General features: G+C 45.3%; 1 protein-coding gene across 1 annotated transcript; it reads left to right on the forward strand.

Moving 5' to 3' along the window:
* Positions 1-16: 16 nt before the first annotated feature.
* qrsl1 (glutaminyl-tRNA amidotransferase subunit QRSL1) lies at positions 17-4,876 on the forward strand. The gene is made up of 11 exons (XM_085342689.1): positions 17-104; positions 1,423-1,582; positions 1,659-1,757; positions 1,841-1,937; positions 2,789-2,950; positions 3,031-3,206; positions 3,374-3,486; positions 3,682-3,874; positions 3,950-4,067; positions 4,174-4,379; positions 4,611-4,876. Exons 1-11 carry the CDS (start codon positions 81-83, stop codon positions 4,805-4,807), a joined length of 1,545 nt encoding a protein of 514 aa, XP_085198815.1. The 5' UTR covers positions 17-80; the 3' UTR covers positions 4,808-4,876.
* Positions 4,877-13,317: the final 8,441 nt, after the last annotated feature.

The following is a 13,317-nucleotide window of genomic DNA, read 5'->3' on the forward strand; positions in this document are numbered from 1 at the left end:
TGTTAGAGGAAACAAACATGGCGGCTCGCAGAGGCCGTTCGCTGCAGGAAGGTTGTTTGTAAAGTGAAAGGTGCTCCGAGATGCTGAGCCGGACGATAAAGCAGGTCAGTGACGGCAGTGTCTGTGCCGCGCAGCGACTCACCGACACACGAAGTCTTCATCAGACAGACGACGAATCATCGTCATCAGACAGCACGCAGTGACGCGTTAGCAGCCACTAAAACGCGTACAGGTAGCATGAAGGCATAGCTGAGAATAGCGGCGGTTTCATTTTGAGATATGCAACATGTTTATAACGAATGAAGCCCGTTTGTGCCGCTTTGTAATGACGTCTTTATTACATGAGAAAGCTGCAGGAACAACAGAGAGGTGGTCAGCGAGCATCATGTTGATGGAGAAGCGCAGAGCACTGTGGATCACAGACAGCAGTGGGGGTCAGAGCACATTTGTGAAGTGAAGGCATGCTATGGTGTATGGTTTGGAGACGATGGCAATAACAAAAAGACAGCTGAAGATGTTTAGATGTTCTCTGGGAGTGAGCAGGATGGCGAAGATTAGATGCGAGTCCATCAGAGGGACTCAGAGTTAGAGGGGAGAGGCTGAGAGGGTTTGGACATCTGCCGAGGAGGAAGAGAGGATATCTTGGAGAAAGGAAGATGAAGATGGAGCTGCAGGCAGGAGGAAAAGCGGAAAACCTCAGATGATGATGGATGTCGTGAAGGACATTTTCAATTCAACTTTATTTGTACAGCAGAAAATCACAACAACAGTTGCCTCAAGCTGCTTTATACTGTAAGGTCGAGACCATACAGTTATACAGAGGAAACAGAAAACCCAACAGTCACATGACACCTGTGAGCAAGCGCTCACCTCCGGCATCTCCAAGCTTAGGGAGAGGCAGCCATCTGCTGTGACTGGTTGGGGTGAGACGCGCTGTGGAAGAGAGCCAGAGATTATTAATAACTCATGGTTAAATTCAGTGAGGTGTAAAAACACATGGTGAGTGAAAAAGCAGAAGAAGAGGAAACACTAACAGATTCTAATTTGTTCATGTAAATGGAGAGTCTGGAGTTCCACAGGGTTCAGTGCTGGGACCAATTCTGTTTACATTATACATGCTTCCCTTAGGCAGTATCATTAGCATACATTCTCACTGCTATGCATCTTTCTCCTATATATCGACTGCAATATATAAGAAACACAGGAGTCTCCCAGTCCATCTGTCCCCCACAGAACAGCAGTCTGCTGTGTCTGCACTGTGTTCTGTCTGCTGTTGAATGTGCAGTCCTGCGTTGATTCTTCTTGCTGCTTCACTGTCATGGTTAAAAAAAGCTTCGATGTAGTTTCTTTGTGATACTGTAATGTTATTAATAAAATGCACGAGTTTGATTCCAGCTCTGCTGTTTCATCGTCGTTCTTCAGGTGTCTTTAGCGCTGCGGGAGGGACGAATCTCTCCGACAGAGCTCTGCAGAAAATGCCTGAATCGCATCAGGAAAACGCAGCACCTGAACGCTTACATAACGGTGACAGAGGAGCGTGCTCTGGAGCAGGCTCAGCAGGCAGAACGCAGACTGCAGCAAGGTGAGGACATCTCGAGCCGGGCTCGATTTGGTTCCGTGTGACTCGGGTGTCACTGCTTGATCTCTTCTACCTTCAGGTGTGCCCAAAGGTCCTCTGGATGGAATCCCGTTTGCTGTCAAGGATAATTTCTGCACGGAGAATATCAGGACCACATGTGCCTCCAGGATGCTTAAAGGTCTGTGTGAAGTGGGGTAATAAAAACAACTTGTTTTTCACTCCATTGCAGCCCAGTACTTATATATCCTGCTTTTCCTGCAGACTACACTCCTCCTTATAACGCCACAGTGGTCCAGAAACTCCTCGACCAGGGGGCAGTTTTAATGGGGAAGACCAACATGGATGAGTTTGCAATGGGGTAACTGAGTTTTTGCAGCATTTTTGATTAAAGTAGAAGAGATGTCAGGACTGAACATTTAAGTGTTGTTAACATCTGCAACCAAATCCGTTCACACCTACATCAAGTGTTGCAGTCTAAGCGCAGAGTCAGACTAACGAACTGGTCGTCTGTGCGATGGATCGACCACAGTGTGAACAAACTGCAGCAGTTTAATGTTTCTGATGTAGAGGAACAGAAACCAGCACTGGGAGGTTAAACTGGATCTTTGATCTGGAGGAAATGTGACAAAGTGCATTCTGGGTAAACTTTGCAGGCTCATATCAGCATGTGAGATAAGTGGCTGCTCAGAACAAGTTAGAGCAGATGAAAGGTGACCTTTGTGCCTACATGTGATGCCTCCTGGCTCATTTTCTAGTCATTGTGGAGTTACATGTGGATCCTTCTGTCCTGTCGGTCTGTATTGTTAAGCTGTTTGCATCATCAGATTATGTAAAATGAGGGTTATGATGGGAAAAATCTTCATATCCAACACTAAACTACATACCAGGAAAATTACTGTTTGGGAATTGTCAGAGTCATGAAGCCTGAATGACTGCAAGGCGCCGTGCATTGTCATGCATGTTGCCCCGCTGGTGTTGTTCAGGTTCTTTGGACATGATTCAAAATGTTCATCCCCGTTCCATCTAAGTTATACTTGCAAACTCCATCTTTGTGTAGCGCTGACTCACAGCATTCTCGTGTGAGGAGGAATCAAAATGTGGTTAAAAAGATAAATTCACTGAACAAACAAAGGTTACAAAAAAGATTTCTGTGAATTCTGCAGGTGAGCTGCAGTTTTTCTCATATGGATCCGTTTGTTTTCCTCGCAGTGCGGGCAGTACTGATGGTGCTTTCGGCGCCGTAAAGAACCCCTGGGGTTACGCCGCACCCTACAGAGAGCGGACGAAGGCAGACCCGGACTCGGACTGGGTCGTCACTGGAGGCAGTTCAGGTGGAAGCGCCGCAGCTGTGGCCTCGCTCACCAGCTACCTGTGAGGAGACTTGTTCGGGCTCTCGTCTTCAGTAAGACTGTCAGGATCTCCGTGTTTACATGTGATGCTCTTCTTGGCAGAGCTTTGGGTTCAGACACGGGCGGATCCACACGAAACCCCGGGTCATTGTGTGGCGTCGTGGCCCTGAAGCCCACGTATGGTCTGCTGTCCAGACACGGTCTCATCCCCCTCGTTAACTCCATGGACGTCCCGGGCATAATGACACGCAGCGTGAACGATGCGGCCGTCGTCTTAGGTGAGAATCCCCCAGGTGACCCTGGACATCAACACGCAGCAGCTCTATGATTAAGAATGTCTGAATAAGAATGTCTGCCGCTCTAAAGGAAACTGCAGCTGTCTCATTTCGCAGCACATCGGCCAAACAGCACGACTCACCTGGGATTATGTTGTCGTGTCGTGCAGGTATCCTCCAAGGCCGCGACGTCAGAGATTCAACAACAGTTCCCGCCCCTTCATCACTAACAGAGCTTCCTGAAGACTTTGATGTTAAGAACATCTGTGTGGGCATCCCTAAGGTGACACTACAAACTACCTCAGCATTACACGCCAACATATTACTTTGCAGGAGTGAATATTGAGGTCAGCACTGAGATGAACCTTAACATGGAAGCTGCTGAGATGATTGCATTGATTGCAAAGGCAGGTAGATGAAAGTCGAGTATGAACAACAAGTTGAGCTGTTGTTCCGTCTCTCCTGTGCTGCACGTCAGGAGTATCACGCCCCGGGCCTCTCCGAGGAGACTCTGGCCCAGTGGAGCAGCGTGGCCGACTTGTTTGAGGAAGCTGGAGCGCGGGTGGAGCGAGTGTCGCTCCCCCATACGCAGTACTCCATCGTGTGCTACCACGTCCTGTGCCACGCCGAGGTGGCGTCCAACATGGCCCGGTTTGACGGCCTGGAATACGGTAATGAATCGTGCTGTGGTGTGTGGGTTTGGCACTTCTTATAGCAGATGTGATGAAGTCTGACTCTGCCAGCAGGCCACCGCAGCCAGATGGACAGCTCGACAGAGGTCATGTACGCCTCGAGCAGGCACGAGGGCTTCAACGACGTCGTCAGAGGGAGGATTCTGTCTGGGAACTACTTCCTGCTAAAACGGTGAGACTGAGCCGTCGTGTTTCCGAGCCATGGAGGGATCCTGTGATCCTCTCCATCTCTCGATCTTTTTCTAAAGAATAATTGTGTCCTTTTATTTTCCCCCTAGGAACTACCAGCACTACTTTGTGAAGGCTCAGAAAGTTCGCCGGCTCATTGCGAATGACTTCCAGCGCGTGTTCAGCTCTGGTGTCGATGTACTGCTGACGCCCACCACGCTGACGGATGCGGCTCGTTACCACGACTTCACTCAGGAAGATAACCGAACGCGCAGCGCACAGGAAGACGTCTTCACGCAGCCCGCCAACATGGCAGGTAGGCACTGAAGCTGCATGCAGAGGAAGTGTGGGAGGAGCATTTAAATATGTTGGGGATAAGCACACCATGCACACCTGTAACTGAGGAGCTTAAGAAGCTGCTTCTCGTTTCCCTCCTGCACATGAAGTGAAATGAAACTGGTGTTTTTGAGCCGAAGCGGCGTTCTCTGTTCACTCTGTGACTTAGAGCATCCAGCTTCTCTCAACTCTCTCTCTCTCTGCACACCAGGTCTCCCTGCTGTCTCTGTGCCGACGGCTTTGTCGAGACGGGGCCTTCCCATTGGCCTACAGCTCATAGCTCCCGCTCTCCAAGACCGAAAGCTGCTCAGCGTGGCCCAGTGGATCGAGCAGAGGGTTGGTTTCCCCTCGATCAGTGACTTTGAGGACTCGGGAATGACGAGACGGGAGCAGACGGGAGCTGCGTGAGGAGCTTGAAGCTTCTCCATTACCTTGACTGTCTGTCACAGCTGACTTTATTTGTCGTGCTAATAAACACATGCATTTGTTCTAAGGTCTTTTTTTTACTCCTCAGCCTTTCAGGACATTCTTAGGATCCATAGGGACGCTCAGTTTAAACAGCTTGGATCTCGTATCTGTATGAGTGGCTGCCTAATATGGCCATGTCTGGTATCTCAAGCCCCTCCCACCTGCTCTTTATATCTTCTATAGCCAATCAGAGGAAAGTTGGCTAACAGCCACACGAGAGTAAAAATAGAGAAGCAATATCTAACTCCTAAGAAACAACGGTTGCCCAGCATGTTGCAAGTAGCTTTGGTGACCAAATGGTTACCCAGAGGCTGAGCGAGCAGTGCCATGAGGCTTTGTTCACACAGCGATCGTCTCCACACAGATGTTGCCCAGTTTGGACCTTCTGCAGTCACTCTGAAGGTTTTCACATCATTTCCATCTAATTTATAAACGGGCAGATTCAAATATACTCACAACTCATTTGTGACGAGTCTCTTTGCCAAAGAGCACTCAAGCCAAATGGTCGCTAACTGGTTTCTTCTGGTTTCCTGTTTAACAGCGAGGTTGTAGAACCTCTGTGTCACGTTGCAGTCCTGGAGCAACTACATCACGAACCAGGCACAGCCTTCTCCCACGACCCTTTAGTCTGAAGGCAGAGAGACGTGACAAAAGCCAGAGATTAATCTTAACTAACACATAAACACAGAATGACGAGGAAAAGCTCAATGCATCATGGGAATCCTCCCGCAGCATAACTAAGGGAGGATTCAGGGTCACCTGGTCCAGCCCTAACTGTATGCTTCAGCAAAAAGGAAAGTTTGAAGCCTAATCTTAAAAGTAGAGATAGTGTCTGTCTCCTGAATCCAAACTGGAAGCTGGTTCCACAGAAGAGGCGCCTGAAAACTGAAGGCTCTGCCTCCCATTCTACTTTTAAATACTCTAGGAACAACAAGTAGGCCTGCAGAGCGAGAGCGAAGTGCTCTAATAGGGTGATATGGTACTACAAGGTCATTAAGATAAGATGGGGCCTGATTATTTAAGACCTTGTATGTGAGGAGCAGGATTTTGAATTCTGGATTTAACAGGAAGCCAATATAGGAGAAATCTGCTCTCTCTTTCTAGTCCCTGTCAGGACTCTTGCTGCAGCATTTTTATGGAGTTTTTTGGGACATCCTGATAATAATGATTCATAATAGTTCAGTGTAGCAGTGAGAGAAGTACGTGCAGGCTGTAAGTCTATCGCAGTGTCGTCATAATTCTGTGATGCCACAGATCTCAGACTGCTGTTGTCTCTGTGGCATCAAACAGAGGCTGGTCTTAAAGGGACAGGAGCCAACTACGTCAGTACAAACAGGAAGGAAATTAATAAACAAAGATTTCATAATCAGCCTAGTATGCATGCATGTACTGATCAATGCTCTTCGGGCTCTTTGTGCATCACAAATGACTGTCTCAGAATTACTTAGAGTTTGCACTCAAATGCTGGAATTAACCCAGAGTGAAATCTGTCCCGTCAGCCACTTAGTGCTGGGAGCTGGAGGAGCATCCCCCGTCTTCTTCACCTGATCCTGACCATTTTTCCTGGAGTTCTTTGGTGATTGTTAGACATAATGAATCCAGACACTGTAATTCTATATCAGTGCACTTCTATTACATCCAGATCTGGTTGTTTTCTACCTTAGATGTGTGATGAGTTATGTTACTTTTAGTGTTTCTGAGAATAAGAAGAAGCAGTTTACACGTTTATCTCATGACACTGCAGCAGAAACACTGATAATATAATTCTCTATTGTCATGCCTATCTTTATCGTTGCCTTTATCGCAGCTATATGCAAATGTGTGTGCATGTGAAGTTTTTTGTGGGGAGATAAGGTTTCATAAATCTTCTGTATCAGCTGACAGAAGCAGCAACACATTGACTCTGCGCTGGTTTAAAGGTGCCGTGTTTACCTCAGCAGGCCACAATAAGACAGTTAAGAAAAGGATGACGAGTTCTGTTTGAGGTTTTGGCCTCTGTTCACAAACAGGGTCCTGATCTTTAAAGCAGTCTTTATAAGGCCGGACAGATCTGGGCTCTGACTGCTCTCACAGTGTACGCTGATTATATTAGCAAAGTCGGTTTTATTTATATAACACTCGTCATTACATGAAAACTCAATGTGCTTACTGCAGTTCGAGGATCTGTGAGATCAGGGAGGAAGTATTTGAAAGGTAACTTAATTATAAGATCCTTAAAATGTCAAACTGTTCATCAAACAAGGTCTGTGATACATGAAAACTTCACTTCAAGTTGCAGTTATGAAACATCAACAATATTTCAGACGGTCACATGTTCTTGGGAACATCGAGACGATGCGTCTCCGTTTTCCTTACTTCAGATTAATATTAATTTTTACCTGAATTGTCTCATTTTGTCTTATCTGATCATGTAAGTTAGGAAAACTTCAGCTTATGCTTTCATTTTTGCGCAAAACCCTTTGAGACGTTCTTTAATGTCATTAGAAGTCAGATATGTGAATTTTCTTAATTTTTGTAAGGAGGTTAAAACGGATTCCCAACTGAAATACAAGCTGAGAACGTTTGGAGATTTTTGTCATTTTTGCAGCATTTTGAGCCCTCGTGACTTCATAAACACGAGTACAAATATCCACATGAACTTTCAGGAGTGCAAAACACATTTAAGCTCAACGAATCAAGTGTCAGAGTCTAAAGCCTGATCCTTTGTTCATCTTCCTGCTGTGGCTGCCTCTGACAGCTGGAACAAATAATGGCAGGGTCTGCACCCAGCAACATGTTGATCGTGTTGGAGCTATTTGTTCTTTATTTTTATTATTCTGAAATTTGTAAAAGTTTGTTGTTAGTTTACTTATATTTTGGGGATTATTTACAAGTTTTATTTGTAGGTCATTATTTGTTTAAATGTTTTGTTTGCTTGGCGTTTACCTTGTTAAGTCAGTCATTAAGCGCTGTAGGGCCATGTTTTCTATAAATAAAGAGACTGGTATAGGACCAGCATGCACTGGGGGGGGGGGGGGGGGGGGTGATCTTGTTATTGCCAAACTGGATGAATAAACCATAAAAACGCAACTTTTAAGTTTGGACAGTGGACTTCTTTTGCCTGCGTACAAAATATGATCTCAGTGCAGCAGGGGCTTGTTGACTTTTAATTGTGGGATGTTTGGTTTGTCAAACAAAAGAAATTGTCACTACAGATAGTATGAAGGTAAAAATGCGCCATTGTTTCTCACGTTGTCCCCTGCAGACGTGAGGATTTATTTGACCCCTCCCACCTGCCCGACTCTTTCCATCGCTCCTCATCTGATCCCGGTCTTCATTACAAAGTCGCCCACATGAGGAGGACGTGCAAGCGAAGAGCAGAGGAGTGGTTCCTGTTATGCTTGATAATAGCATGCAGGCGCCGGTCTGCAGCTGTCAGACTGAAAGCTGATGTGTAAAAGGCTTTGAAAGCTTTTTTTCACGCCACACAAACATTGTGTTTTCCTGGACTCGTGTCACATGTCAGGATGTAAACAACAGTCTGCTGCACTCTTCACAGCTCAGCCTCTGCTGTCACGAGCTGCTCGTTCTTCAGCTGAGAGCTTATTTCTGAATCCAAACATCACCGGGGTGCTTTAGTTTTATTGCTAACATGCTAACATGTCTGTGACCAGGCTGGATCATGAAGTCTCATCTTTTTATTTTCTGATTCGTATAGTTGCCTCCTTTGGTCACTGTTAGAGTCAGAGACACTAAATCAGTCTTCCTCAGTAGGAACCACTTCAGACTTCAACTCTGTGCTGGTTTGGCCCAGGCTGTGTTTACCTCATCTAACCAGTGGTGATATCACAATGGCGACATCCATCTTTGACATACAGTCTGTCAAAGGTTCTTCTTGCCTGTGATTTGTCCATTAGATCTGATTCCACATTCATGTTTCCCTGTGGGTCCAAAGCTGCAGCTCTGAAGTGCTGGAGATCGATGTCACTCCATCATCGCACCAGTTTCCCAGCAGGATGCTCGCTTCACCCGACAGCTCTGAGGGGGAAGTGAAATGAAAAGCTGATGTTGTTCTCATGCGAAGGCCATATCACTGAGAACACTTCCCATTAAGATGTCATCATCTGCTCCAAGACTTCACAGCATAACCTGAAATGTTTTCCTCTGTTAGTCCAGACTGAAATATCCCAACGTGTGTCCTCTTCATGAGTTTCAGAGACTGCAAGAAATCCTAACGGGTAGCACAGACACTTTCTGCATTATCAACATCCTTTATTTAATGCAGATTTTCAACATGTTTACAAGAGTACGACTGGAAATGGAAAAATCAAAAACAATCCTCACTTCAGCCACTGCAGTGTTAACACACTGTAAACGTGTTATTCACACTGTGACAAACTACAACAGAAACGAGGTGAGTGAGAGGAAAAGCTGACTTTTATGCAGAGTAAGCAGTGAAGATGTGAACAGAGTGCGTGGGCCTGCGAGGATGAAGCAGCCAGTCTCAAAATAATGCTGCGCGTTTCCTTTACCGTTTGAAACTGCTGCTGCTTTCTGCAGGTTTCCTCTTCCTCTGCAAAGATGTTCTGAAACATAACGGCCCCTAACTCCTGCTGTTCACCTGATGCTGGTGGATTTAAAAAAATTTTTAAAAAGATGATAAACTTGTCTTGAAGCTCGTGTTTCAGCTGGTATCTGTGTCTGTGTGATGAAGCCCTGCAGTCTATGGATGCAGCCGGGTATCCAAGCTAGCTGAGGACTCAACTGTCCAAAAACATCCAACACAGCATGAGCCAAACTATCAGTGCTTCAAAAGGCAGAGGTTATACACCGACTGGAGATGTCAGGGTAACTAGCTCCATCTTTTACATACAGTCTATGGTTTAACCAGTGTTAATGCATCCCAACTCGCTGTCACTCAGCTGGTGTGTGCATACTGGGTTGAGCCCTGAGTTCTGTTATTTACCTGAAGGAGTCCTTAAAGCAAATGTGTGATGCACACATTAAGGTTTTGTGATTGTGTGAAAGAGAGGAAATGAAATGAGGATGTGTGAGAGGATGCATTTGCATGCATTAATGCTTAAACCTCTGGGAATCTGAGATCACTGTAGTAAGTCCCTGTAGTACAACAGGAATACTACAAACAACAAATGTTTCATCTCGAGCGGTGAAATCAATTAAAATCATACATGCTGGTTTCTGTTGTCTTTGTACCTTATCTTCCATTTTTCTACAGGATGTGGTGACGGGCTCAAATCAGCCTCCTTGTCATGGTGCTGCATGCCCAGTTGTTTCCAAGAGTACAGTATGTTTTTAATGATATGGTTCTACACATCATAAAATTATTAAAATCATCGTTCTGCCTCTGCTGAAGTGTGACGGAGGCGCCGTTTCTGTTCCTCAGTTTGAAGGAATCTGCATGCTCTTAACTAATGAGGCATGAGCTTAAAACCGCACATAACAGTCAATACGATCCTTTAAGGTGATAAACATTACACCGAGCCTAGCTTCCTTTGTGCTGTTGCTTTGCACTGTTGCACTGAGCAAATGGGGTTAAAATATGCTGAAGACGACTGAAAACATCAATGAACATGCAAGACCAGAGCTCTGCTCTCTGCATTTAACCCTCCTCAGGTACAACGAGCGGAGGGCGGCTCCACAGAAGAACAAAGACTATATAAAAGACAAGAAAACATCATCACCCACTGGTTTCTGGGTTTTCATTTTAAACCTCCAACAACTGTGACCACGTTTGGATGGAGCGCTAAGTTATCTTTACTCCGAAACTGGAGTATAGTTAAGCAAACAGCATGCATAATAATAATAATAATAATAATAATAATAATAATAATTATCATTATTATTATTATCATTATTATTATTATTATTATTATTATTATTATTATGACGACCTCATAAAAAAGCTTCCAACAGCACAAACAGTCCAGAGGTCCACTTCAGGTCAAGCCTAGCAGACAGCTAGCAACTACAGCTGCCTGTGTCACCAACCACCATCAGTCAAAGAAGCCACGCCCCCAATAATGCAAACTTTAAGCTTCAATATAATTTAAAAAAGGTGAGTTATGAGTCATTCTCCACCTATACAGTTGTTATGAAGGGGGAATTTTTATAGAGACCAAACCTGGTTTTATAGCAAGATTTCAATCGATTGTGGGGAAATAAAGTTAATCAGAGATCCAAGGGAAAAAAAACAACTAAGAAAAACAGGATTTACCAACCAGACACTGACAGAGTACAGATACTTTTAATGCACCGCCATCAGGTCAAGAGCAGGATGTAAGTCAGGGGAAGAGGAAACCAGCACGAGTCTCAAACATACACACAGTATTATTTCACTGAAGGTTACGTCATCCTCACAGTCACACACACACTCACGTCTTCATCACTTAGCATGCACGGATGTCATCTTCTTCTCACTCAGCCTGTTTGTGTTGTCATTTGGCACTTTATCCACCGCAGCCAAGTGTGAAGAGCATGTGTACAGTATCGGCACAGACACGAATGTGGAATTAGATTTATGAGATAAAACTGGTTCAGAGTGCACGAAGCATGAAATAAGCAGGGCCTTCAAAACTCACTCGTTTTGTTACATTCAGCTGCTTATTAACACAAACGTCAAAACAGCCAATCACATGGCAGCATTCAGGCAAGGGGATATGGCAAAGAAGCCTTGCTGAAGGTCAAACAGAGCATCAGAATGAGGAACAAAGGGATCTGCTGGGATGTTTAGGCACCACGACCTCTGAAGTTCACAGAGTGAGACACTGCATGAGCAGCAGTTCTCCGTTGATGCCAGAGGTCAGAGGTCAGAATGACAGACTACTCTGAGTTGACAGGAAGGCAACAAGCTCAAATATCTACTCGGTATAACCACGGCCACAACAGGTGGAACCTTGGAGCAGATGGGTTGCAGCAGCAGAAGACCACACCAGGTGCTCCTCCTGTCGGCTAAGACCAGGAGCCCGAGGCAGATGGTTTAAAAGAGAAGTGAAAGAAGCCATCACCCAAAACTTGTCTGATTGGGACACACACCCGTTTTCACACCTTGGCTTTGTGATTAAGTAGAAGATCAACGGGGGTCCAAATCTGGGACTCTTCACTATTTGACCCAGGAACTGAAGAAGTCCAGATGATTTTCTCTCCAAGCTCTTTAGACCCTGCTCCGTAACCTGACTGCTCAGCAGAAATGTGTCTACGTCTTAGAGACGGTCCCCAGATCATCCAGAAACACAAGCTGCTGCACCTGAAGAAAGTGGCTTTATGGAGGAAAGATCCTGACCTGAAGTGAGCTGCACGTCACGTGATCGGACGCGAATGCAAATCCAGTGAAGCGAACCTCCTATTGAATAAAAGAGGTCATATAGAAACTGAAAAAAGCATAGAAAAAATAACATTTAAAAAATAAAAACCCCAAAACAGACAATTACAGATACATCCTGCTCGTGTGCACGTTATAAATAAGTGAGGGGAAGAGGAGACCAGCACGAGTCTCAAACATACACAGTATTATTTCACTGGAGGTTACGTCATCCTCACAGGCACACACACACTCATCTCTTCATCACTTAGCATGCACGGATGTCATCCTCTCACTCCGCCTGTTTGTGTGTCGTTCGGCACTTTACTCACCGCAGCCAAGTGTGAAGAGCATGTGTACAGTATCGGCACTGCATACACTAAACTGAGGATTGGTTTCCATTTCCAGTCCGGCCCGCATTCAAAAAGGTCGCTGTGTCTGTGCACATGTTATTTTTTGGAAGTCACTGAGAGTCTCAAAGCATGATGAGATACTTGAGTCTGCACTAACAGAGCAAACCACTGCACTCTTCAGCCTTCACATGAGAACAACAGCAGCTTTTCCGAGCTCAGAGCTTCCAGGTGAAACCACAGCTATGGTGGAGGGACCTCCGTATCCAGCATGTCAGAGCTGTTATTGATGAGCAGCAGAGTCTGAGCTCGTGTTTTAGACCCAGACATGAATGTGGGATTAGATCTAACAGATACAATTGGTTCCGAGTGCACGAAACATGAAGCAACCAAGGCCTTCAAAGCCCATTCAGCCGCCCATCCTCACACAGGGGCGTCCTTTGAAGGCGGCAGGTGGAGGAGGAAGGGCATCAGTTCTTCACTCAGTCTCGGTCAATTACTTCTATTTGTCTTGACCTCACAGCCCTTTGTGTTCACAACATTGAGTCAGAGGGGTGATGTGGTTTCTGCTCGTCAACGGAAGGGAGAATTTTTCACGTGTTTCAGATTTTTTCAAACTTGTTTTCCCATCAAAGCAAACGAAAGTAGTTTATTTTTCATCTTATTTTCAATGGTGGAGGTTTTCTTCAACCAGCCCGTCTTCAAAAAGTAGTGACGTCACTACTTTGAAGACGGGCTGGTTTGTCTTTTTATTTTTATTATTATTATTATTATTATATATTTTTTTAAGACAAATGGGGGAA

The sequence above is a fragment of the Diplotaxodon limnothrissa genome, linkage group LG19 (genome assembly GCF_057381915.1).
Source record: "Diplotaxodon limnothrissa isolate DT_005_m linkage group LG19, D_limnothrissa_male_GT1.1, whole genome shotgun sequence".
In the NCBI taxonomy this organism is placed as follows: domain Eukaryota; kingdom Metazoa; phylum Chordata; class Actinopteri; order Cichliformes; family Cichlidae; genus Diplotaxodon; species Diplotaxodon limnothrissa.

What these genes read in the sequence shown, in the direction of transcription:
- qrsl1 (XM_085342689.1), top strand. Translation starts at nt 81, where the DNA reads ATGCTGAGCCGGACGATAAAGCAG. An exon ending in TGCCTCCAGGATGCTTAAAG is followed by an intron (nt 1,758 to 1,840) that starts GTCTGTGTGAAG and finishes CTTTTCCTGCAG; the next exon opens with ACTACACTCCTCCTTATAAC. An exon ending in CGATGCGGCCGTCGTCTTAG is followed by an intron (nt 3,207 to 3,373) that starts GTGAGAATCCCC and finishes CGTGTCGTGCAG; the next exon opens with GTATCCTCCAAGGCCGCGAC.